General features: G+C 36.9%; 2 protein-coding genes across 3 annotated transcripts in view; one reads left to right on the forward strand and one right to left on the reverse strand.

Moving 5' to 3' along the window:
* Window positions 1-9,542, forward strand: part of LOC148307307 (uncharacterized) — a 29,786-nt gene extending 20,244 nt beyond the window's left edge. Inside the window, exon 5 of the mRNA XM_088263706.1 lies at window positions 8,956-9,542. The gene's annotated coding sequence lies outside the window, so the exon portion shown is untranslated. The remainder of the gene's footprint in view (window positions 1-8,955) is intronic.
* A 2,372-nt stretch (window positions 9,543-11,914) lies between these two features.
* The window catches only part of Agpat1 (1-Acylglycerol-3-phosphate O-acyltransferase 1), a 70,703-nt gene continuing 57,469 nt past the window's right edge, over window positions 11,915-25,148 (reverse strand). For both annotated transcript variants that reach the window (XM_088263708.1, XM_088263709.1), the window contains exons 4-6: window positions 23,900-24,081; window positions 21,204-21,369; window positions 11,915-19,291 (exon numbers count right to left, since the gene is read on the reverse strand). In XM_088263708.1, the coding sequence (XP_088119834.1) occupies window positions 19,122-19,291; window positions 21,204-21,369; window positions 23,900-24,081 (518 nt within the window). In that variant the 3' untranslated portion in view covers window positions 11,915-19,121. The remainder of the gene's footprint in view (window positions 19,292-21,203; window positions 21,370-23,899; window positions 24,082-25,148) is intronic.

The following is a 25,148-nucleotide window of genomic DNA, read 5'->3' on the forward strand; positions in this document are numbered from 1 at the left end:
CTGATGCTCTTCCCGTCCATCTTTACAACAGGATTTCTCTCCCTATTCAGGTTACCACGCAGCATCAAGCCAATCGTCTTGTGAGGCAAGAAAGAGAGTTTGTTTCTTTCACCCCATTTTAAGATGTCATTCAAAGCATCACTAGCCTTCTTCTCTATCATAGATCTTGAACCTCCCGAGACAAGAAGAAGCGCATCATCCGCATAAGTCACCGTAGTGCAATCCTTCGGCAGCGGAAGTAATAAAAGGTCGTCAAACAAAAGGTTCCACAGGGTCGGCCCAAGAACCGAACCCTGAGGGCAGCCCATAGTAGATGCTCGAACCACACAAGTATCGCCATACCTGATGGAAACCTCTCTATCAACAAAATAATTAGCAATGATTTTAAAAAGATCTCTCGGACATAGCCGGTTCTTCAGTTTTAAGAGAACCATCGGCCACCAAGCGTTATCAAAGGCACCAGATATATCCAGAAATACTCCCATGACGTACTTTTCTCTGCTATCTTTCACCCAATTCAGTGCATATAAGATGGAGTGCTCAGTCGATTTCCCTCGAACAAATCCAAACTGACGGTCACAGGGAGGCGACAAGGAGACATCAAGCCTTCCTCTAATCAGTTTTTCATAAACCTTTCCCATTAGGGGAAGGAGTGTGATCAGCCGGTAAGCCCCGGGATCCGACCTCAGCCTGTCATTCCCTTTAGGTATCACCCTAAGCAAACCACGCTTCCATTCTTTGGGGAATATTCCCCGTCAAAGGCATGTATTCATCACTCGTCTCGTGAAAATTTCCATGTATTCTTTACAATTAGGCTCGTGATTCTGTCTATACCCGGTGCCTTTGTTGGTCCAAGTCCCTGCACGACAACTTTGACCTCCGCCACCGAAAAGGGTATGTTAGCAGACCCCGACACACCAGCCCCATTGCGTGGAGGGAGACGAGACAGACTACGAACCTGTCTGTGGTGGTCCCCTTCTCCAACCCGAGACTCTGGAGGTACGAGTTTCAGCAACAGCATTTGAAGGGTTGACTCTACGTCCAGACACTCCCATCGACAGTTATAATGCTAGAAAGGTAACGGTCTGAACCCTTACCAGTGTCACCGACGGCGCTGTAGAGAGTCCATGGGTCAGCATTGCCCACCCCCGTGACCCACTTCCTCCAGCCCTCTTTTTTCGCACTCGCAATGCCCTTAAGATAGGTCGACCGAGCAACGCGGAGAACAGATAAGAGAGCTGCTTCCCTATCACTAGGAAGACCCCTCTCCTCATCTTCCCGCACCGCCTGTAAGCCCTTCTATAGATTGCGCGCAAAGAAGAAAGATCAGATGTCCACCATGTTCATTTAATAAGAGCACCAGGTTTAGTGCGTCCCAGGGCATGGTCAGCCGATCGGACAACTGCTCTATTGAAAAAGTCACCTAATTCATCAGGTGTCTCTGCGGCACATTCATAAAAATCATGCAACTCATTCTGAAGGCGCCTACCAAATTTCTCCCAGTCGGCTCCACCGGTCCTAAAATGCCACGTGGAACGAGCCTCTGGCTCTATGCGTTTCCCGACGCTTAATGTAATAAGTCTGTGATCACTGGCTATCACACCCGGGTGTACCGTCCAGTCTCCCGCAATCCCAACGAGGCGCCCCGAACACAGGGTGAGGTCAATGTTACTCTCTCCACCCGCATAGCTGGAAAATGTTTTAGGTTGTCCAGGACTATTGAGAAGGTTCAAACCGTGCAATGCAATAAACTCCTCAACAGCTTCCCTTTGGTAAGCCCTACCCACTCCACCATCATCAAACCATAAAGGTGAACGGGCATTAAAATCCTCACCCACGATGACTGGACGTCCCTTGAGAGCATTAACACTAGACAGGCCCAGGATATGAGAGCCAGGAAGATCCCCAAACCTAAAATACACTGAAATTAAAACGATTTCAAGATCCCCGAGATTTATCATCACACATGTGCAGTCCTCTGAAGAGAGCCCTTCCAAAAGCATAGGTCGAATTAAGGGGTTTCCTATTACCAGCCCTGCCCTCGGATGTGCTCCCCTCTCAAGTACGATACATGGTGGGTCAATACCTCGGGTCCTACCGCCCCAGGCATACTGTTCCTGAATGAACGTGATTTCTAGGCTCATGTCCCGCATAACACGATGTACCTCGAGGGTGGCAGCCCTTGACCGACCAAGATTGACCTGTCCAATTTTTGTTCTTGCTCTACTGGCCATAGTCTGTTGTTCGTATATTTTCATCTATGGCTGCCTTAAAGACTGGACAAATCTGAGACCCTGTTGGATGATCCGCCTGTCGTTTAAAAGCAGTGCAAGAAGCACATTTTGCGGGTTCATCTTTTTTTGGACATGTGTCCTCACCGTGGCCCTCCACTGCACAGTGTCGGCAGACTTCCACTTTACGCGTGCAAGTGCGGCTCAAGTGCCCATATAAGTGGCACTTAAAGCACCTGGTAGCGCCAACATAATCCTGGACACGACAGGAGTTCCATCCAATGAAGCAGTGTCCACAGGACACGAACTGCCTCCTAACTTCAGCTCCAACTGTATAAATACATTTTACAGTGGGACCATCCCTCCTTCCAAACATAAAAACCCTTCGGGTGGTTCTCCTGAATTCAGCCTCAGACACCGGTCCACTCTCCCCGAAATTTGCTGAGTAAACCTCTTTCAAGAGGTTCTCCTCAGACAATTCGCGAGGGACGTCATAAATAACCACCCTAGGAAGTCTTCCTTTAGGCTCCACAATTTGTAGACCACGAGATGCAAGTTTCTCAGAAGCCTTTTTGAAGTTCTGTAATCCCTTTGTCGTGGCCGTTTCCACCAGGACACCAGCGCCTCGGACCTTCCGAACGCGCACAGCTCGAAAGCCGTCCTCTTTGGGTTGATAGCCTCCATCACTAGCGTCTTCGTCTGCTCCGAGGTTGCTCCCTCAGGTACCTTGGGGTATACGATGATAGTGGGCTTGGTAGGCCCAACTACGCGAGCCTGACCACCCACCATCACCGAGTTACCCGGCTTCTGAGAAGCAGCCGATGCGTAAGACGCTTTCCCAACACCCACCTTAGGACCGGTTTCAGTGGAAGCCACTGAAACCGATCCCAAGGCAAGTGCAATCACTGCAGACTCAATTTTCTCCGTCAGTTGAGTGAGAACCTCCTTTATACCCGACGCAAGTGACATCGCGGTGCCCTCAACCCGAGAGATTTTCGTGGCCAACTGGCCAACAGCAGCGAGGATTGCTATACTGGCTTCTTGTATGGAAGCCCGTTGGTCACTGTTCAGCCGAGTCTTCTCCCTGGTGCACACCTTCACAATGTTAGTGAGGTGAATCCTCACTTCCTCCAGCTCAGCACAAGGCGCTCTTAATTCCTCTAACTCCGAACATTTTTGTGGTGAGCTCACTTCAGGAAAGGTCAGCGACTCCCCAAAAAGTCGTTTTCTTTTTTCACTGGCGCGGCGCTTTTTCCTTTTTTGCTAGTGCCAGGGATCGGTACGCACTCACTCTCACTGTTTGTAACTAAAAGTTTTTGGACAGCCGGAGCTTCGTCCTCGGAGGATTCCTCTGACGAAGTAGTCATGGCGAAGTATTTATTACTAAAATAAATAAATTCTCCAAATATTGTTGTATAAGTACTTAGTAAGAAATTAAAAACGAACTATAAATATGAGAAGAAAAAAATAGAACAAAACCTAATATATCATATAATTTAACCGTGCAGTTTTAAAGAATAATAAAATAAAGTGTTTGTAGCGATGTTTGTACTTGGCTCCTCTGCGCCTATACAAATCGGCCGACTACGTGAGCCACCCGTATACAAATGTTCAATTATTATTGTCAGTCACACGAAAAAATAAATTTATAATTATACAAACACAAAAACACTGCCTATAATTAAGTTATATACTTCTTAACTCAAACAAATATTAGACACTTAAAATATATCTGAAACTTATAGTGTTTATTAAAAAAAAAGGTGGATTTATGTAGATTCGCACGCAAGTACGTGCTTCGCAATGTTTGCTTTTGCCGCCATTGTTAATGCGGACCACGTTTTAGGGTGCACTTGGCACACCACATTTACCAAAAGTCCATTGCAATGCCTTTTTCTGTATTTGATTTTAAGTTCTTGGTCTATTTTTACACCATGGTTTTGCTGTTTGATAGATATATTCAAATCTTCTTTGGTGATGCCTTTTATTAAGCCTTTAATTATAATGAAAGGGTTTTTGCGCACTCCTTTTTCTATTTTGAGAGCACCATTTTTACCAATTTCCTCTTTTAATTTTTTAGTGTCATCTTCGTCGTGCAGGTTACAATGACTTTTTGCTAGACGTTTTCCTGATTCTTGAAATGCCTATTCCTCTGCTTCTAACGTTCACTGACTGTTTCAGAATTCCTTCAATCTCCTCACTTGATTTAGAGTCGTCACCGGATGTGACTATCATGGCGTAAGTTGGTTCTTTTAGGGGTTTGATATGCCCGCTAGTTGCCTTACAACTGGTGACCGATGAGGCTTTGGTGACCATGTTGGTGAAATGCAAGATTTGGGTCTGTTGCCTTACCAAGAACTCAGCTTGCCTCACTAAATTCGACTTAGTCCGTAGTCTGCTGGTACATCTCCTGTCTTTTGTTTTCTCTCAGGTCTTCGTTGTCCTTGGTTAATCGTTCTATCCTTTCACCAAGTCCCTCTAAACATTTTAGAACATCTTTTATCTCATTTTTTATGTTCCTCGCCGAGTTCAGCCGCTCTGTTGCGATTTTTATTAGACCCTTGGGAGATTCATTCCCACTTCCTATTTGGCCAAAGTCTTTCCTCGAGAGAGCCGATATACTTGCGCGTCTCTCAGGAATCGCAAAAGGGGAGACATCTCTCGATGACGGGGTGGATTTTGGGATTGGTCTTTCCTTAATGTTCGACGTGTTTGAACGAAGTATCCGCAAACACCGTCAAGAAATATTATTTAACTACAAGAATATGTACGTCCAAAATAAAAATAAAAATTCCAGCCTTGAGGTACACCAATGCGCTTTGTTCTACCCGCAGTTTGAGAACACTATAAATAGGCACAACTCGCGAACCGTAAAAGTTAGAAATATGGTATCGCGGAGGTAAATGATCTCCTGTTCAAGGCGCTTCCAATGCCATGGATTTTTATGTCACAAGCACGAGAGCGTTCACGATAAAAAGGTTGATTTTTTATTTTTTTATAATTATTTCAGTGTTACTGTTAGAAAATTTAAATTAATAAAACTAGTGTAAATTGTCTCAACGTTCTGCGTAGTTTAATATATCACTCGGCCACTTATGGTTATAAACAAGAATTTTCACTCCCACGTGGTTTTGCGGCGGAACGTTGTACAAACAGAACACTTATTTTGATAAAAAATCCCCTTGGTCCCCTTGGGAATCGAACCCGGGACCTCCAGAACGGTAGCCGAATGTGCTGACCATTACACTACGGAGGCGGACAATTTATTTTTATTAATCATAATAATTCTGTGATATTTCTAAATAAAATAAACATAAGTTTGAAAAAGAAATATTGATTTTTTACCAAATAATACCAAACTGTAGAATGGGTTATCCATACAACACATGCAATTTCTTAATAGTTAACATTGTAAGTTAACCCTTTCAGGACAACTGGTTACTGCTGCTAACCACAAATTTAAAATAAACTGTCTAAGTGCCTACAGGTTTCTAGTTAAAACCATAGTGCAATATGTGTTGCCTATGTAACAGAAATAGTGCTTGTATAGATTTCATGTTGGTATCATTGTCTTGGAGCTTATTTCAGACTATTTATTGTGGCGATGTGCACATGTCGGGATATTAAAAGGTTATCTGTATCTTAGTTTATCAATTTTGTAAGGTTATTGAACGAAATAAACAAAATGACATTTGAGTTATAGTCATAATAATACTAAAAATAAGTAGTGTTATATATTACCTCATATTTTCAAGAATAAATGCTTTTATTTCATCATCATCTTCTAAAGGCAGTGCCTTGTTGTGTCAGCCACTTGTCTCTGTCAGTCGCCATCCTCTTGAGCTGCGAATAGGAGGAGACGTCCATGAGCCGCTTCAAATCCTGGAAGTATGAAGTTCTTGGACGGCCTCTTGTTCGTTTTCCCAAGATTCTTCCTTCGAAGATGTTGCTAAGAAAGGTGCTATGTCTAATTGAGTGCCCTATTAGCTTGGCCTTCCTCTTCAAAATATGATTTATAAGCTCTCTTCTTTCTTTTACGTCCTGCAACACCTTTTCGTTGGACTTCCTTACGACCCATGATGTTTTGGTCATCTTCCTCCAAACCCACATCTCAAATGCTTCAAGCCGGTCTTTTTCGTACTTTTGGATGGTCCAGGTTTCACACCCATACAACAAAACACTCCAAACAAAAGCCTTTATGAATCCTTTTCTTACTTCAATTTTTAAATGTTTGTTTGATAGGAGGCTGTACTTTTTCATAAAAGTTTGCTTGGCTAGCGTTATCCTCTTTTTTATGTCTAGGGTACATTTATTGTTATATGTTAGCGTGCTACCCAGATAACAGAATTGATCCAACTGTTGAATTACTCTATTTCCGAGAAGTATTGTTGGATGGAGGTCAGATTGCTCTTTTTCAACGATCATTTGATGCTTTTATTTATACTTTATAAAACATGGTCATTGTTGCTAACTACCAGGCACACAATGTGTATTTTTAATTTTGTTGAGGGATAAATATTGTATCAATCTGTGTGCACAATTTTCAGTTGCTGTATACACTTATTTGTAAATAATTTCTAGAAATAAAAATGTGTTAAGTAAAATATTTGTTATTCTGTCCTCAAAGGGTTAAAATATAAACTTTTTCTTTTAATAATAAATAAATATTTTTTTAATTTCACATATTACTGAGTCTTGAAGATCGTCGTTTGTTATTGGATATTGCAACACTCCAGGATATAATAAGTGGACGTATCGATGGTCCGGTTTTGACTTCCGAAATAACGTATAATGTACCCGGCTACCGTACCCGTCACACGTCACAATCTTTATTCAGAGTACCTGTCCTTCGAACTAAATATGCGCGGAGTTCACCTATGTTTCGTATGGCTAGTGAGTACAACTCATGTTTTAGCCAAGTTGACATTTTCAATTGCGGAAAATCTGTGCTGAAAAGTCGAATGGTGAGCATATTGTCCTCTCAGGATCTTTAAAAACTGTGTTTTTCTGCATTGTATGTATGTTTTTACTGAAATCAACATCACCCACACACACACCCTCTTACACACATTTTCTCTCATAAATACGTGTTTATTTGCTAGACCTACACTAAATATTTTGTACTAATCTTTATGTTTCTGTGGTTAGCTATAATTGACTTGTTTAATGTATCTCTTTTAATGTTTTGTTTTACATATGTTGCTGTTGTTAACCCAAATAAAAAAATAATAAAAAATAAAAATTAAAACTGATTCGGCAGTCACTTTATAAAACTTAAATTAAAAATAAATATTTTATTGTTTATTATTGAAATGCTTTATTTTTATGACCCTATGATGACCAAAGCTATTGCACAAAGTACTAACCAAAAAATTAAATTGGATAATAATGGCAAACTCTTTTATAGTGCCAATTTCTGTATTCCGCACTGTGTGATAAACAAATCAATGCATACATACCGTACTGTGTAAGTATTATTTTTGCTTGCAGTCAGCAGGCTGGTCGATGCTTCGGTCATATGCTTTCCACTGTCAGCAGCTTCGGGCAGTCAGTGCCTCCTAAACTTATTTCAATAATAATATATTATTGAAATGAGTTTGTCAGTCCAGGGTAATATTTATTCAATATTACCCTGGACTGGTACCTGAAGCGGAGGGCTGATCACCTTTCCTCCATGTGTTAACAATCAAGATAACACTGCGTTTATATGATGCAGTGCCCTATGCACCGTTGGGGTGCGGATAAGGGTTTGAAGAAGAAGGAAGAAACTCATTTCAAGAAATCTCTTCAATTGGTGCAAATAAAAAGTCACTTGTTTTATTGAAAGTTTTTATATTGAACATATAAATGCCATTCAAGATAAAAAATAAGCTATGCAACAAGAGCGCACATGTCAAAGGTTAAAAAAAAACTTAATATTATTGAACAACCAACTCTTTTATAGAAAACACTAAAATTAAAAACTGGCTACGGGAAAATAGTACACATTCAATTAAAAGTAATTGACTAAATTGTTTCGTTAGTTTTATAGGAATTTCATAATATATTTGTTGATTTAAAATATGATATTATTAAGGTTGAAATCTACTTTTTAAAATGTGATGATATCAGAATGCTTATAAAATATGTACATGCTAAGAAGCCTCTTAGCAGCCGCTAATACATGGCGGACAATGTGAACAATATAATTATTGCATTTTTAGACAAATAAAGCTTTTTTAAACAAGGATAGGATTCGAAGGGGACCGCGCAATTTGACATTGGTGCGCCACGCTAAATGGAAACAATTTATTTTATATATACTTCTGAAAAAATGTAAGGGACAATAGCATGTTTCAAGTGAGAACATTTTATCTTATAAAAGCGTTTCATTTTTAATATGATTTATTCATGGATTTTTTTTTCTTTAAATTTAAATCTCTTTTATGGTTTGAAAGATGAACTGTCTTTCACTTTTTTTTCTTACGCTACTTATAAAAAAATTCAGTTTAAAAGTGAAAATAGAGAGAAATTTGCTTTAGAAAATAAAATCTTCAAAATGATCACTAAGCTGAGCTACACTTCATTCTATCCAAAAAAAAGGATTTATTTTTATTTTATTAAGTTACATTTAATTAATTAACATTTTACCATGAACAATTATGCATATTAATGCAAATGAAGACTTTGGACAAAAAAGTGTCAGATGTTTTTCAGTATATTTTTTTTTAAATTTCATTTTCAGATTCCTTGTCTATGACTACACACACCTGCAGAAAAGTTTTTTTTTTTAATTCGCATGTTACATAAATCGGGGTTGAAAAATATGTTACGCTGTGTAACATGTTAGCAAACACATTTGGTTTTTACTGTCTCCTGTAAAAAAAAACTGGTTTGTGACATTGATCCAAAATCTTCAAATTATATCTCCACCCGCATCATATTTACTATATTAAAGAATTTAGTTCACACTAAAATAGTTTACATTCATTTTTCAATGCCATAAAACATTTAAGAACATCCACAACAAACTCATTTTTTAATGTCAGATAATCTACATCAGACACCTACTTTAAAACAATATAATCATCAGATAAAGAAGAGCAACTAGTCTATGGTAAAAGAAAATCATAGAGATTGTCACAAATATAGAACGGGATTAAACATAAAAATACTGTGATTTATAATATAATCTTTCTATAAAGTGGTGATTTCTATGGATTTTATCATAGACCAGTATTAAAATTGTTTGATTTTTTTACAATGTTATGAAGAGAATCTACAGGTTCTGAATTATTACAAAAAGTTGATAAAACGATATATCAAAAACAATATGTCTCTTTTTTACAACTATGTCCCTAATTTCTCTTAGCTACCATTTGTTTTCGTAAAGTTTTATAAAAAAATAAATGTGAAATGATCGGAGAATAAAAAAATATATAAATGGAAATCTATCGGAATAATGGAACATCCAGGCACACACTGAAACCGAGTATCCACAGTACAAAGAGAGCGTTACAGAGTGATGGGGTATTATTATTGGATGTAATATTCACATCAGTATTCTAAAATATGTTGAATTTTTAAATATAAAAGCTTTTATTGATATATAAACTGTCATTCAATGTTGAATACTTATTTCCACAAGATTTAAAAAAGAAATACTAGCATATATGTGTCGCCTACTTTCAAAATCCGCCAGATCCAATTTTATAAGATTTCAAAACTAATACGCCAATTGTTGGTTTTATTGTTTAAAATATTTATATACTTGAAAACTCTGCTAAAAAATGATTCCGCTATATTCATGGAACTTGCCTTCTGGCCCATATCGGCCAATCAGAGAGCGGGGATAGGTCAAAAATTAAGATGACGTTTTTATCGGTTTGTCTCGTGTTTTTTTTTAAATACTTAAAAAATTTCAAAAAAAGGGAAAATTCTGTATTTCATAAAATTTCATTTAAAGATAGACAAATCTTTGAAACATAAATGTTACGCGGAAAATTTTGCTTTTTTTGTAAAATAAACTTTCACGGATCTGGCGCATTTTGAAAGTAGGCGACACATATTATTAAGATACAGTATTCTCAACCATCCGATGGGTGCGTTAATTACGGGGATGACTCTTGAATATGGTCAGATACAGGCAATTTGAAATTCCTACATACAAAATTGTTACGGCGTAATATTTGTAGCAACATGAACTATGACCCCAAGCGCCCGCTAATGGCAGGGCGGGGTGTACGCGGGGAATGTTTACGTTATATCCCTTATGAGACGAATGCAGGGGATGCTGCACACACTTGTCATTGTACTGTCATGGCGACCTGTTGAATAAACCGATTGCATCCTAATTACGAGTTATTATTACCTATACCCGAGCCCCGTAATAAAATATCATTTTTTAAAGCCCGTACAGTGTGAATTTATCTAACCAGTTACAGGCATTTTGGCATTAAAAAAATTACAAAGGAATTAAAAAAATTGTGCATTAATTAGCCAGCATTTGATCAGCAGTATACTGGTATTTTTTTGTCTCACTCAACTAACTTTACATATACATACGACATCAGACTCACATCATACATATTGTGTAAAAAGCGGGTGAGAGAGGAAGATAGAATATCGAATGGACATTTATATCATGTGTCACAATTATAATTGTTTTTTAGTTATCAATATTATAGCACTTATTTTCTTAAAAACCATTATTTTCTTTATTATTACAATATAAGAGATATGTAAGTTACATACCAAAGATACTAAATTTCTTTCTTTCGGAATTACATTTAATTTACTATATGACTATCCGTATTCTAAGCCTTATCCGCACCCAATGGTGCATAGGTCACTGTGCATCATATTGACGCAGTGTTATCTTGATTGTTACTTACATGAAAGCAAGGTGATCACTCCTGCGCTTTAGGGACCAGTCCAGGGTACAATTAAATAAATATCAGTATAAAATCACAAATATTTATTTTCACCCACCCTTGGATATTCAACCCGGGACCTCCAGCACGGTTGCTAAACATGCTAACCATTACACCATGGAAGCAGACAAATTATGTAACTACTCCGTAGTAAACATTTTTACCATGCATCTCTTTCTCTCTTGAACTCGATTGAGTTGACAATGTATTTTGACAGATGTCATGCCAGATGCAGTGCCCTATGCACCACTCAGGTTTGGATAAGTGCCAGAAGAAGAGGATATATTGCGTCTATTTGTATCACTGGGTATTGCACCCATCGGAGAGGTAATAGAATCTCAAAAGTGTTTTTATGTTTTAAATTTCCTTAGAACTACATATATAGAAGCAGATATATGGTAATTGATATATAATACATTGCGCATCACATCAATTTGACAAAAATACTTAGTAATAGATTTATATTATCCACTGACACTTGGTGATGGAATTGCATTTTAATATATTATTAGATTAAAACCAATATTTTTAGCTTTTCCACTTTATTTTTATTTGACCAGCGACCGGGTTTCGTCGTTACCGACATCATCAGACTGGTGGGAGGCTATACAAATTATTATGTTGTATATAAAACAAGGCAGGAGTTGATAACCATGATTTGATATAATTTTATTGAGAAATTAATTTAATTTGAGTGAATTTAAGTATTGTATGATATTAAAAAAATATATATATATTTTTAATATCATACAATACTTAAATTCACTCAAATTAAATTAATTTCTCAATAAAATTATATCAAATCATGGTTATCAACTCCTGCCTTGTTTTATATATAACACAACAATTTGTATAGCCTCTCACCAGTCTGATGATGTCAGTAACGACGAAACCCGGTCTCTGGTCAAATAAAAATAAAGTGGAAAAGCTAAAAATATTGGTTTTAATCTAATAATATATTAAAAATACGTAGTATGTATTAAGATAGTATCATTTTAATAAATATGACTATTTAATTTCAAATTTATAGAAAGCTTTATCACAATTACTTTAGTGTAGACCCACGAAATACAGAGCTACTTTTGTGTGCATGGAAGTCAGTTCTTAGTTGGCAATTAGTTTATACTTTGGTGGGATTTTTTCAATGAAACGGCATCATTCAATTAACCACTTTTATACTTATACACTTTCCTTTTCCTTATAGTAGTAATTACTCTACATAAGTCTCTAATCTGCATCCTATCAAACATATCCTATTTCTAGTTTTTTTAGTAAAAAATAATTATTGAGTGTTAATGTTTTAACCACACATCCCAAATCAGCATTGAGTAATGTGTTTCCAAGAATAAGAAAAAAAGCCTCAACTAATTTATAATATATAGTGCTAAATACAAAAAGAACAAATAAATTGAACAGATGATTCCTTGTCATCTGTGAGTGTCATGTAATGTTTCCGCTAATGGTTCCCCATCATCTGTGGGTGTCATATACAAGCTTCACTAATGGTTCCCCTAAAGTTGTAGCTAATAGTTACCCATTATCTGTGGGTGTCGTGTAAAAGCTTTATAATGGTTCCTCATCATCCGTGGGTGTCGTGTAAATGCTTCACTAATGGTTCCTCATCATCTGTGGGTGTCGTATAAAAGCTCCACGAATGGTTCCTGGTCATCTGTGGGTGGTATAGCTTCACTTTTATTTTCTCATCATCTGTGAGCGTCATATAAAAGCTCCACTATTATTTCCTCGTCAGCTGTGGGTGTCGTGTAAAAGTTTCACTAATGGCTCCTTATCATGAGTGTGTGTGTGTGTGTGTCATGTGAAGACTTCACTAATGACCGATTCATTTTAACCTATCAAAGCACTCAGTTTTAACGTGAGTCTACACTAAAAAGTGATAACTATGATGTAGAAATACATTGGTAATTATTGTTTTAATTAATTTTATCATGAATGGATACATTTTTCCATAATTTAAGCTTTCCCGACTAGTTTAGAATCACACTGTCATACAATACAATAATATTACAGGAAGTGAGATTGAAACTATACGTAGTTCTATATGTTAAAGTTAGGCTGCAGTCATATCATCATCATAACACGCGGAGATTTCCTAAATATGTGATTTTCAAGATGGGTAATTTGTGAGGTCAAGAGGCATTAAAAAATAATGAAAGACATTGAAAAAGATGACTCCTAAAATCGTCTCTGAACGATACTGTACGAGTGGGCTCACAAATATTGATGTCCCACAGAGAGTCTATGTAATTTGTGAGGGACTCTAGTAGCGGTCACTGTTTAACTCATTTCCGCACATAGGAAAAGTCATCCCAAGTTAGTTTTTCCAATTTTTTGAAAAGAAACATCTTAGAAGATCCAAGGTGTTTTGATATAGCACACATCACTTATACTAGAATAAGGTAGTGTTCTTTTTTATGATCATCACATAAAAGACTTGAAACTCACATCATTGACTCCAAAGCGACGTTGATCTTTGACCTCTAATTGCTTGTACAAAAGGGGCATGAGACCTCTTATTGCTAGCATCGAGGAGGCATGATACCTCTTATTGCTAGCATCAAGGGGACATGAGGCCTCTTATTACTAACACTGAGGGAGCATGAGGCCTCTTATTGCTAGCACTGAGGGGGCATGAGACCTCCCATTGCTAGCACCAAGGGGGCATGATACCCCTTATTGCTAGCACCGAGATGGCAAGAGACCTCCCATTGCTAGCAACAAGGGGGCATGATACCCCTTATTGCTGGCACCAAGGGGGCATGATACCCCTTATTGCTAGCACCAAGAGTGCTATCTCTCTACTCTCTTATTATTAGCACTATAAAGGATGTTAGCTTCCTGTTGCTAAAATCATAGGGTGACCAAAAAATCTCAATAATAATGTAAAATACTACAGAAATATGTAGTACGATGGAGTGACAATACACATGCATACATATTCCTTATATACAAACTGGATATTTTTGTTTTTCAGTGGAACTTCTCATAACGAGCATACCTAATTCGTTTCAGAATCTTACTTATTAAGCGAAACATTTTTGAGCCTTTTTTCACATGAAAAGGGAACGAACCCTTTCCCTTGTAACTCATTATGTGAAATGTCACTCGTTAAGGGAGCAACTTTTTCACTTTTTTTTTACTCTTTATGAGAGATTCCACTGTATATTAATAGACAACTAAGTAAGTTACCATCAAGCTTAATGTACACTAGAACATCACCGCAATACTTTAAGAAATTTCAAATCAATCGTTACAAAAGTCTTACATACGGGAATTTTAATAATACTATATTACAAATCGATCACATGATCAATTTGACATGTTGCTCACTCCTTTCAACAACGTCATATATCAAAAAACTTGATTTTTCAGAAGATCATTTTTAAAGTTTAAAAATATAATAAAGTGTTTTAAAAATAAATTTCAAGTCACTTATTGAACTTTTTACTGTGCAACAGACCTTTTTAGGTAAAACCTGAATGTTTTTTCTCCATTTGAAAAATATTTAGTATATTTAAAAAAATAATTAAACAATACCTTTTCTTCAAATTGCAAAAACAACACTTTCTGCCCTGTAGCGGGTAAATATTAAGTTAAAAATATGCCGCTTTTGCTGGGATATAGTACATTTTCTGGGCATTCCAAAAACATGCAAAACTGAAAATTGACGGTTTTTGATATATGACGTTGTTGAAAGGAGTGAGCGATGTGATCAATTTGTAATATAGTATTATAGTACATACAACAATTTGTAATACATTTAGTACATACAAAGTTGAAGACGGAAGGTAGAAAATATGTATTAAATCATTAATAGAACATAAAGTCTAATCATACGTGGAGTATTTCTTTTATTATAAAAAATGTCTTGGAAAAGGGTATAAAATACATTTGATTAAATTAAAATTAGATGGAATAAAACAAAATACACATAGTCAAGCCGATAATAATACGTTTCACAGCAGTTTTGGTAAACATGTACATATCCTAATGTGATACTAATTTATTTAGTTCATTCTTTGATGAAGACTTTGTGATATATTATTTCACTAGACTCAACGTGACGAGTAGGTCCTGTCGGGTGCCTTACTAACTAAACTTAGCTTAAAATACTATGGCTGATACAAGATTACAATCTATTTAATTATGTACAATTTCATGGCTGTCTAGATGTCGGTAGCACTTTTCTGGGCTATTATATCTATATATCAGATGTTTTTATGTAATTTTTATGTAACGTCCGCCTCCGTAATGGTCAGCACGCTCGGCTACCTTTCTGGAGGTCCCGGGTTCGATTCCCAAGGGGGGTAAAATAAATATAAATGATTTTTTCACTGAAATATTTATTCAATATTACCATGGACTGGTACCTGAAGCGGAGGGCTGATCACCTTTCCTTCATGTGTAAACGATCAAGATAACACTGCGTTTATATAAAACAGTGCCCTATGCACCAGTGGGATGCGGATAAGTGTTTTATTATATTTTATATTTTATGTAATTACTTTGACGCTAACCAAATGTAACATGGAAACGGAATGTAGTTTCCGTTTTGGGCCTGAAAGTGTAGAAAAAATGAAGTGATCTAGTAGTATCATTTCGATATTAGCAAAATGTTATAAATAAGAAAAACTGTTCAGGTTACTGAACAGTTAACAAGTGTTAACTTGACACAAAGAGGCGCGAAAGACCCCAAAAGAGATAATCCGACGACGTAGCCGCTGTGGGGGGTAGAAACTGGCTGCAAGCAGCGACCGACTAAGGGAAATGGAAGGATACGGAAGAGGCCCATATCCAGCAGTGGAGACCAGAGGGCTAGAGAAGAAGAGGAACACTTATTTGTATTGAAATATCACCAAAATCTGTGCACTCCTTGAATTCAGTATGCTTTTAGAAAGGCAATATCGCTCACTCCTTTCAAGAACGTCATAAATCAAAAATTGTCAATTTTCAGATATGCATGTTTTCGGAATGCCCAGAAAATGTACTATATCCCAGCAAAAGAGGCATATTTTTAACTTAATATTTACCCGCTACAGGGCAGAAAGTGTTGTTTTTGCATTTTGAAGAAAGGGTATTGTCTAATTATTATTTTTAAATAAACTAAATATTTTTCAAATGGAGAAAAAAACTTCAGGTTTTACCTAAAAAGATCTGTTGCACAGAAAAAAGTTCAATAAGTGGCTCGATATTTATTTTAAATAGATTGTATTATAGTTTTAAACTTTAAAAACGTTCTCCTGAAAAATCAAGTATTTTGATTTATGACGTTCTTGAAAGATGTGAGCGATATGTTTACCTTCAATAACTGTTGCGATGTACTAGATAACATGTATTTGGCCGCTAGGAACTCTAGATTCAACTCCCAGGGGAGTCAAAATAAATACTACATAAATTAAGTGAATTTTCACTGTCATCTATTTAATATCAGCCCGGATTAGTATTTCACGCTTAACCCTTAATGACTCGCACAAAGAAAATAACTAACTGCTTATTATTTATTAAATATATAAGATAATAAAACTTGCTTTTATTAAAGTGCTTTATTGATTTTATCATATTTAAAAGAAATAACATGAACTAAATATCAAATGCGAAACAGAAAATGCTTCATTTTTTCATGCGAAATTGCTTTGACCCCATGCGACTAATTAAGAGTTAAAAGGAATCATCTCGACTTGACGTCATTAACGATCAAGATGAAATCATGCGAATGCGATGCAGTGCCCTATGGACCGGTATTCAGCAAAACAGGAAATGAAAATCAAAAGTACAAAAGTTAAAATTAAATTACACACAATTTACCCAGAAAAATGCTACACCCTAATTTATAACTAATTAAATATTTGTTTTAGAGTAATAGCCATTTGTCGAGATTTTGATCTACCTGCAGCATCCAAACAACACCATTCACACACTTACACCAGTGTACACAGACACACTTAGTGCATATTAGTCTTCGGGCACACTAACAACGCATGTGATAAACATTTTGTACAGATGAATAGTGGTGTAATTGTCCTGACTGAAATCTCGGTGAGTCCTTATATACTTACACAACTAACACTTATATTTAAAATGTCTGGCCACAAAGATAATGCTTAAAATACTAAAAATGTTACTGGATAAAAATTGCCTAGAAGGCCTAATAGTTTTTACTGGAAAACATTTCGTTAGTACGATCAAAATGATTCACTTGATTTTCATAATATGCCTTCTTTAACTAAATGCGATACAATTTTTTTTTACAATATGATAGTACAGAATTGATGTGATTTTATAACTGCGAGAGCACTACTGGGATACTTGTTATGTATATGGAAAACATTAAAATAACGCATCAAAATTTATAAAAAACAGTAAATCCTAACTATGTATATGAGTTACTACATTTTTATACAGTAGCTAATTAATGTCAAGGTCTGAAATCGAAAGAGAGTAACTAATATGATATGATACAAAAAATCAGTCTAATAAAGCATATTGTAAGTTGTTTAACCCTAGATACCTAAACATTCGTCTGGGCCATGGACAAGAGCCAAGAGATTTGGTCCAACAGCTCAGGGATGAAACACGCAAAGGAACTGATCACAGGGTACTCGCGGAAATTCACCACAGAAGCTCTAAAGCTTAGCAAAAAACAAATAAGGATCCTAACCAGGAACTTGACAGGACACTGCAGACTGAGGACAAAAATTGGACTTCATGATTCCCCAGTATGCAGATTTTGTATGGAGGATAACGAAACACCAATCCACATTCTCTACAATTGTAACGCACTCGCTCGCAAACGAAGTCACATCCTTGGAGGACCTCTACTGGGCTCCGAGAAGGTAAGGCTCCTACCACCAAGACAGGTCGTGAGTTACATGACTCACGTAGGTCTTGGGAGTGAGGTGTAATACAGAGGGAGGTCACAATAGACCTAATTTGGTCGCGGTGACATAAGGGATGCAAGATCCCTTGACCTCAAAAAAAATGTATCTACATATATAGTTTAGTGATCTAGGGTTAAAGCTGTGGGAATACAATTGGACAAAAAGCTATGACAACTGGAATTTATTATTATCATTATTGAAGACATTGCTAGAAGTTTTTAGGACAATTTGTCACCGAATTGAAGAATTATGATTTCTAGGTATTGAATGAGTTGCAGGGTGATCACAAGTGGATATTGCTATTTTTTCTTTACAAATATTGCAGTCACACGTTGACGGAAGTCGTCACGAAGAAAGGATAAGGATTCGTAGCCGATTTTTATGTGTTTTTAAAACACAAAGGAATACACTTATTTATGATGTTTTAATAGAGAGTAGAATTTGATTTTTAACAAAGGGTTTTTAAAAATTCGCGCTGACATTATTTCATACACATTGAAAGCATTAAGGTATATATTGTATATATCAAGATGGTCAAAATGAAACCATGCCACATAAAGACTTACATTTTATTTTATTTTTAAAATAAAACCAGTCACTTGTTAAAAAACAACAATTCTTAAAACCTTATTCTGTTATTAACCAGTTCCCAGGCTAGTGTGGATAGTTGTGGAAATTATAATTCAATGTTTTTTTTTAAATTGTTTTACATTTAACACATTTCGGACGATTGTTTTTTACGCCTGCGGATCGCTGGCGACGGGAATCAAAAATTGTGGACATACAGTTAAGACCTTAACAAAGAGATTGGTACATAATACTCATAAAAACATGAAATAATTCCTTCTTTTCTGACTTTGAAATGAGGCCGGCGCAGAAGGTAAAAATACCCTTCCCGTCCTTAAGCATCAATTAGCCTAACCGGTAGAAATACCTTTCCTGTCCGAAATATGTTAATAAAATAAAAGGAAGGTATAGATTTGCATCTGAAGTGCAAACATCTTGCATTGCCTCCAATACGCCTTGTCGCATTGCGTTGGCCCCACAGCTGGAGCGGATGGGGGGACTCGGAGCGGGAGAGCCTACTCAGGGGTCAGGGGGTAGCCGGGCGGCAGAGCGGAGAGCACCTCCTTGGAGACCTCGTTGTAGGCCACCAGCATGGCGTCGCGCGTGCGCTTGATGAGGTCCGTGATGTCGTCTTCCGTCAGTCCCTTGGTCTCGATGGGATCCAGGCACGTGATTATGACGTGACCTGCAATAAAAGATAAACATTTGTGTTTCATTTACAACATTTTGAGTGTGTCCAAATACGTGTTCACAAAATCTGGACTATCTTCAATTACAGGAGTTATTTTCATATTATTTTTTGACATCTCTCAAAGATGAAGAAGAATATGGATATAAATTATCAGTAATTTATATTTGAAACACTAAGTTTGTGATTTTCCATTTTATAATTAAAATGTAACTTTGTTTTAAAATCACTATCAATTTCATTTTTATAGTTTTAATTTTAGTTTAATTTATAGTGATTTTAAAAAAAGTTACATTTTAATTATAAATTATCTGGTCAAATTATAAGCTGAATGATAAAAAATTGAAATAGTATTTTCTGGAGTTTCTCATGTGTGTGATTATAATCCAGGATTCGGATCTCACATACTAATATAAGAGTTTCTGCTTAGTAAAAAAAAGCTTCTTTACATCTCACCAACAGATGTCTCTAGTGAAGTTCTAGTGATTCAAGAACAAGGTTTCTAAATTGGTTCATAAATATAGAACTTCCAAGAATTTGAGTAGTGAGGTTGTCAATAATGGGTAGAATTGGTAAATGTTACACGTGTGTAAAGTGATCACTTAAACCAGCCTATGACGATCGTCAGCCCCGTAAATGCCCAGACTTCCATATTCTTCTTCATCTTTGATGAGATGTCAAAAAATAATATATTTATGTTTCAACTTCGACTATCACTTGGGAGCAATTATCCTTGTCTCGGGCAGCTCTAAACAGCGCCTTGACAGTCCTGATCCCCGTCCAATCGTACATTCCGGAGCCAGGAGATCTGTCTTCTGCCCACACCTCATCGTCCTTCTATTTTACCTTTTATGATTAGATGCAATAGCTCGTACTTCTCTCCTCTCAGTTAATACCCCAGATAGGATACCTAGGTTTTAATGTTTTTTTTTTTTAAATATGGAAGTTGCATTATTATTTACCTTGCTTATCATGTACAAGGTTTGTAGATCTTTAAGTGGATTTTTGATTATTCTAACTAAAAAAAAATCTTTTATTTTAGTGTGTTTCAACAGCATGTGTAAGACGGAGGATATCGTGAGGTGGGGACGACAACGAAGGCGATACTGGAATGATCATGTAAACAGAATGTCAGATGACAGACTTCCACGTATCACCCTTCAAGGAATCCCTGAAGGACGCAGACCCCCAGGCAGACCTCCAAAAAGGTGGAAAGACAGCTGGGAATCAACATCCCAAGAGTTACAAGCGGAGGCACAAACAGATCCTTAGGATCTAGAAAAAGAAGAAGAAGGGAGCAGGAGACATAATCTAGTGTGGGAACTTGTCAGCATTTGCTCATTGCATTAAACAACGTAAAATCCACATACATTCTCAAATAATGTGAAATGCGTAAAACGCACGTATGGAACAAATACTTGGTCTGGAAGCGATGTGTAAACCGCATGCACAGTGCCATAACCTACGTTTTTTTCCGAGATACGCAAGCCAACATCTATATCAACTGTATACAATATTAATGACAGCATCCAACAAACAAAAAACGTCTTTAATACCAATATGTATAATGAACAGAATCACATACTTGGATTGGATTGTTCTTAGCATGTTGCTTTGACATTTTGCTGCAAATTGTTATTGAATATTATCAACCTGCGATTTACATTATAATTTAAATAAATAAAAATGAATTGATCATGTTTTATATCTGTAATTATTGATTTATGGATGTATGGAGATGGCGTCTAGATGTGCATATTTGATCTCTAGTACGTAGTAAGTACGAGTATAAACATTTGATGTTCAGCATTCCTTCTTTAAAAAGTCACCGACCGCCACTGATAGTGAGAGTTTCAAAGTGTTGTAGAAGTGGCATTGCAACATCCGACAGAAGAAGGGAGGGACTCACCGGTGCCGAAGATGTTCTTCCCCCGGTTGATGAAGTAGTAGGGGGAGTAGACGACGGGCAGGATGGGCACCTGCGCCGCCACGGCCATCTTGAAGGCGCCGCGGCGGAAGCTCAGCAGGCCTCGCTTCTTGTTGCGAGTACCCTCGGGGAACAGCCAGATCTTTGTCTAAACAAAACAAATATGCCATTAACTTTTTAATTATGTTAACTCTCTAAATGTCCTATTTGTCTAAACTCTCTATTTGTCCGCCTCTGTAGTGTAATGGTCAGCACGCTCGGCTGCCGCTCTGGAGGTCCCGGGTTCGATTCCCAGGGGGGGTCAAATAAATATAAGTGATTTTTTCACTGTAATATTTATTCAATATTACCCTGGACTGGTACCTGAGGCGGAGGGCTGATCACCTTTCCTTCGTGTGTAAACGATTGAGATAACACTGCGTTTATATGAAGCAGTGCCCTATGCACCACCAGGGTGCGGATAAGGGTTCACTTATTATTATTATTAAACTCTCTAAATAATAAATGATATAAGTAATATTTTTAGTACTGTTTTTGTGAAAAAAACTCAAGCATTAAACGGTTAAAAAAACTCAAGCATTAAAGGCAAGAGGACGGTCTCCAACAAGATGGACAGACCAAATAAAGGAATTAACCGGATCCTCGCTAAACGCTGCCATCAAGTTGGCCCAGGACCGGGAAGAATGGAGAGGACTTGTGCACCAAGTGCCTGACATTCCAGAAGACCACGACGCTCAGCATTGAGCAAGAAGATGAAGAAGAAGAAACGGTTAAAGATGTCTCTAAATACACCGATATATGATGCTCATTAAAGCGAGAAACTCTCAGACAGTGGAGTGAATATATTATCATACTTGACATTCTAGATGCATGTAGTATACTCTATTGAAAAAATTCGTCACGGTAGTTAATGGTTATTAGCTAGTTTGACGTTGAGTTTAATTTAATATCGCCATGTATTTAACGACTTCCACACAAAGTTAATCACCTTCACGAGGATATATAACTGCAATAAAAATATGGCAACAATATACAATAGACAATAACAATCCAAGAACATGTGCTTAAATGGATAAATTTCACGGAATAGAATGGCAACCTTAAATACCTATTACGCAAGGATGGCAAAAGAGGGTAAAAGCGATGTCCTGTTTGAACTGTGCTAGTCTGGAAATTTGTCCGCCTCCATAGTGTAGTAGTTAGCGCGCTAGGCTACCATGCTGGAGGTCCCGGGTTCGATTCCCAAGAGGGTCAAAATAAATATTAGTGATTTTTCAGTCTATGACCCTGGACTGGTACCTGAAGCGGAAGGCTGATCACCTTTCCTTCACGTATTTAACAATCAAGATAACACTGTTTCTATACGATGCAGTGCCCTATGCACCATTGTGGTGCGGATAAGGGTAAGAAGAAGAAGAAGTCTGGAAATTGGAAGTTAGCTATCCAAAATGACGAGGAGCTCAACAAGCTGCTCTCCAGCGTGACCATCGCTCGGGGAGGCGTCCTGCCCAACACCTTGGCCCTTCTCCAGCCCATGAGGATGGAGAGGAAGACGTTACAATTTGTCGGCTCATCTTTTCCCCGCTCCAGACTCCCAATCGACATCCAGAGACTGACATGCATTTACGCATTTTTATCGATTGTTGCGCGGTATGATCGATAATCGTGAAATTATCCGGAACATTGATCTGTATGTTCCCGATAGTTACCTAAGACAGCGTCGGCATAGATTGTTTCACATTCCTATACACAGGACCAACCTGCCGATGGTTATACCTGTAGGAAGAGCTACCGCTATGTTGAACAATATCTCATTGGATATTGATCTGTTCCATGTGTCTGAAGGAGTTTTCTGAAGCGGGATTCTTCTACACCTTTAGCAATAGTTCTTGCATACATTTTTATTTTCAATGTATTTTTAATGTTTACGATTTAAAAAAATTATAGTTTGTAATGTATATATCAATTTAAATAAATTAAATTATATTGAAAAAAAATTTAATCGAATTTATGAGTTTTTTTTTTAACTAGCATTATCATCATCATCCTATTATTATCCAAGTCATTATAAGCACCCTTGAGGTATTATTTTACGAAAATGGTGATATAAATATTATCCAAAATATTATTATTACTGAGTTTTTTTTTAATAAAGACTGGCGTTGCATATGAAATACTTTGTTTTTCCAATGTCAAGTTAATTGAATATTGTTACTTAATTATAAAATATGATAGACTTATTATTAAACTATAAATTTATTCCATTCAATTTAAAAAAAAACAACTAAAAGTCTGTACATAATTGGGTTCCTGCTCGCCAGGATGAGGCGGATATCTGTAGGGAGGGGAATAAGCGGGGCCAGAGTTTAAAAAAATGTTGGCATTTGGTCATTTATTGGGCAAACAGAGAATATGTGGTTAAGGTCTTCCTCTTCAAAACGACACTCGCAAATGGGGGAGTCAAAGACACCAATCCTCGCAAGGTGCTCTCTCGTACAGCAATGTCCCATCCTCATTCCACAAATGGTGGATGTATCTTTCTTGTTCATCGAAATTTTCCTAAACCAAAGACGGGATGGGACAGTAGGCTGAGTTGCAGAACAGTAATATTTCCTTGTCCGCGCTGCGGAGCTAGCCGCCATGCGGTGTGATGGTGGAGTGAGTGCGCGATATCTCACCTTATCCTGGATCATGAGCTGCGAGGTGGCCTCCAGCTGGCGGTAGGACTCCTTGGGCTTGGTGCGGTCGATGAACACCACCCCGGCCAGGTAGGCCGCCAGCCCGAAGGGCCACACGTAGAACACCTCCTTCTTGGCGATGCTGGCGCACTTGTCCATCACGTGCCAGATGTTGAACATGCCTGCCAACATATAACTTATCATTCGACCATCAGGGGATTCGGGTCGGGTGTATGATTGCGCGCCAGACGCGGGTTGGGTGTTTAAAAAAAATATATATGTTGCTTAAGAAAATTCTCCTTGACTATTGTGTACAAGGATTTATAGTCGGGTTCAGTTTATTTTTATTTTTATTTGTTCGGGAATTGTACAGCATTACATTAAAAAAAAGTATATAACAAACAATAGCTACATTAACAATAATAAACATTACATTTCATTAACAAAAACAGTTGTTTTAATAAAATTAAATTGTTGGGTAATATATCCAAAAGAAAACAAGGTTTTTGTTGGATTGAATTCTACATTTATTTATGTATATCTTAATACGTGATGCGTTTCATCTTTTTAGGATATTATCAAACAGGTGTTTGATAATGTCCTAAGAAGACGAAATGCGTCACGTATTAAGATATACATAAATAAATGTAGAATTCAATCCAACAAAAACCTTGTTTTATTTTGGATATATTACCCAACAATTCAATATGGAATTCTACCAACTGTCTGCAGTTACAATAAATAAAATAAAATTAAAGCCAATTAAACAATTCCACATTTATGTTATAATAACTATTAAAAACATTCAGAGATAAAAAAAAGTATGGTATATAAAAAATTGATTTTGCAGGAAGGAGAAGGAAAGGAGAGGAATTAATGAGGGTGGTTAAAGGATTAAATACCTTAAAAATGATAGGGAATGTGTATAGTAAATAATAAATGAAAAAGGTTGATCCCTAAAAACAATACAAAAATCCAATACAAGACAATAGATACAATGGATTCAACATCTTATATCAACCAAGATTCGTCACCTAGTTCATTTATTAGCCTTATTCATTTTGTCACATTTTCTAAATAAGACACCACAAAATTTTTAAACTTTATGCCCTATTTATAGCTGCATCAATTTTTGTCAACTGCATACCTTCTTTTGCACATTCTGTTTCCAATTTAAATCTTTCTTTTTCAAAAATTTTACATATCTGTAACCGTGAAGGACATCTTGCGATGACGTCTCATCACATTC

This window comes from Brachycentrus maculatus, unplaced genomic scaffold (genome assembly GCF_059751285.1).
Source record: "Brachycentrus maculatus isolate JH-2025_06_01 unplaced genomic scaffold, ASM5975128v1 h1tg000202l, whole genome shotgun sequence".
NCBI lineage: Eukaryota > Metazoa > Arthropoda > Insecta > Trichoptera > Brachycentridae > Brachycentrus > Brachycentrus maculatus.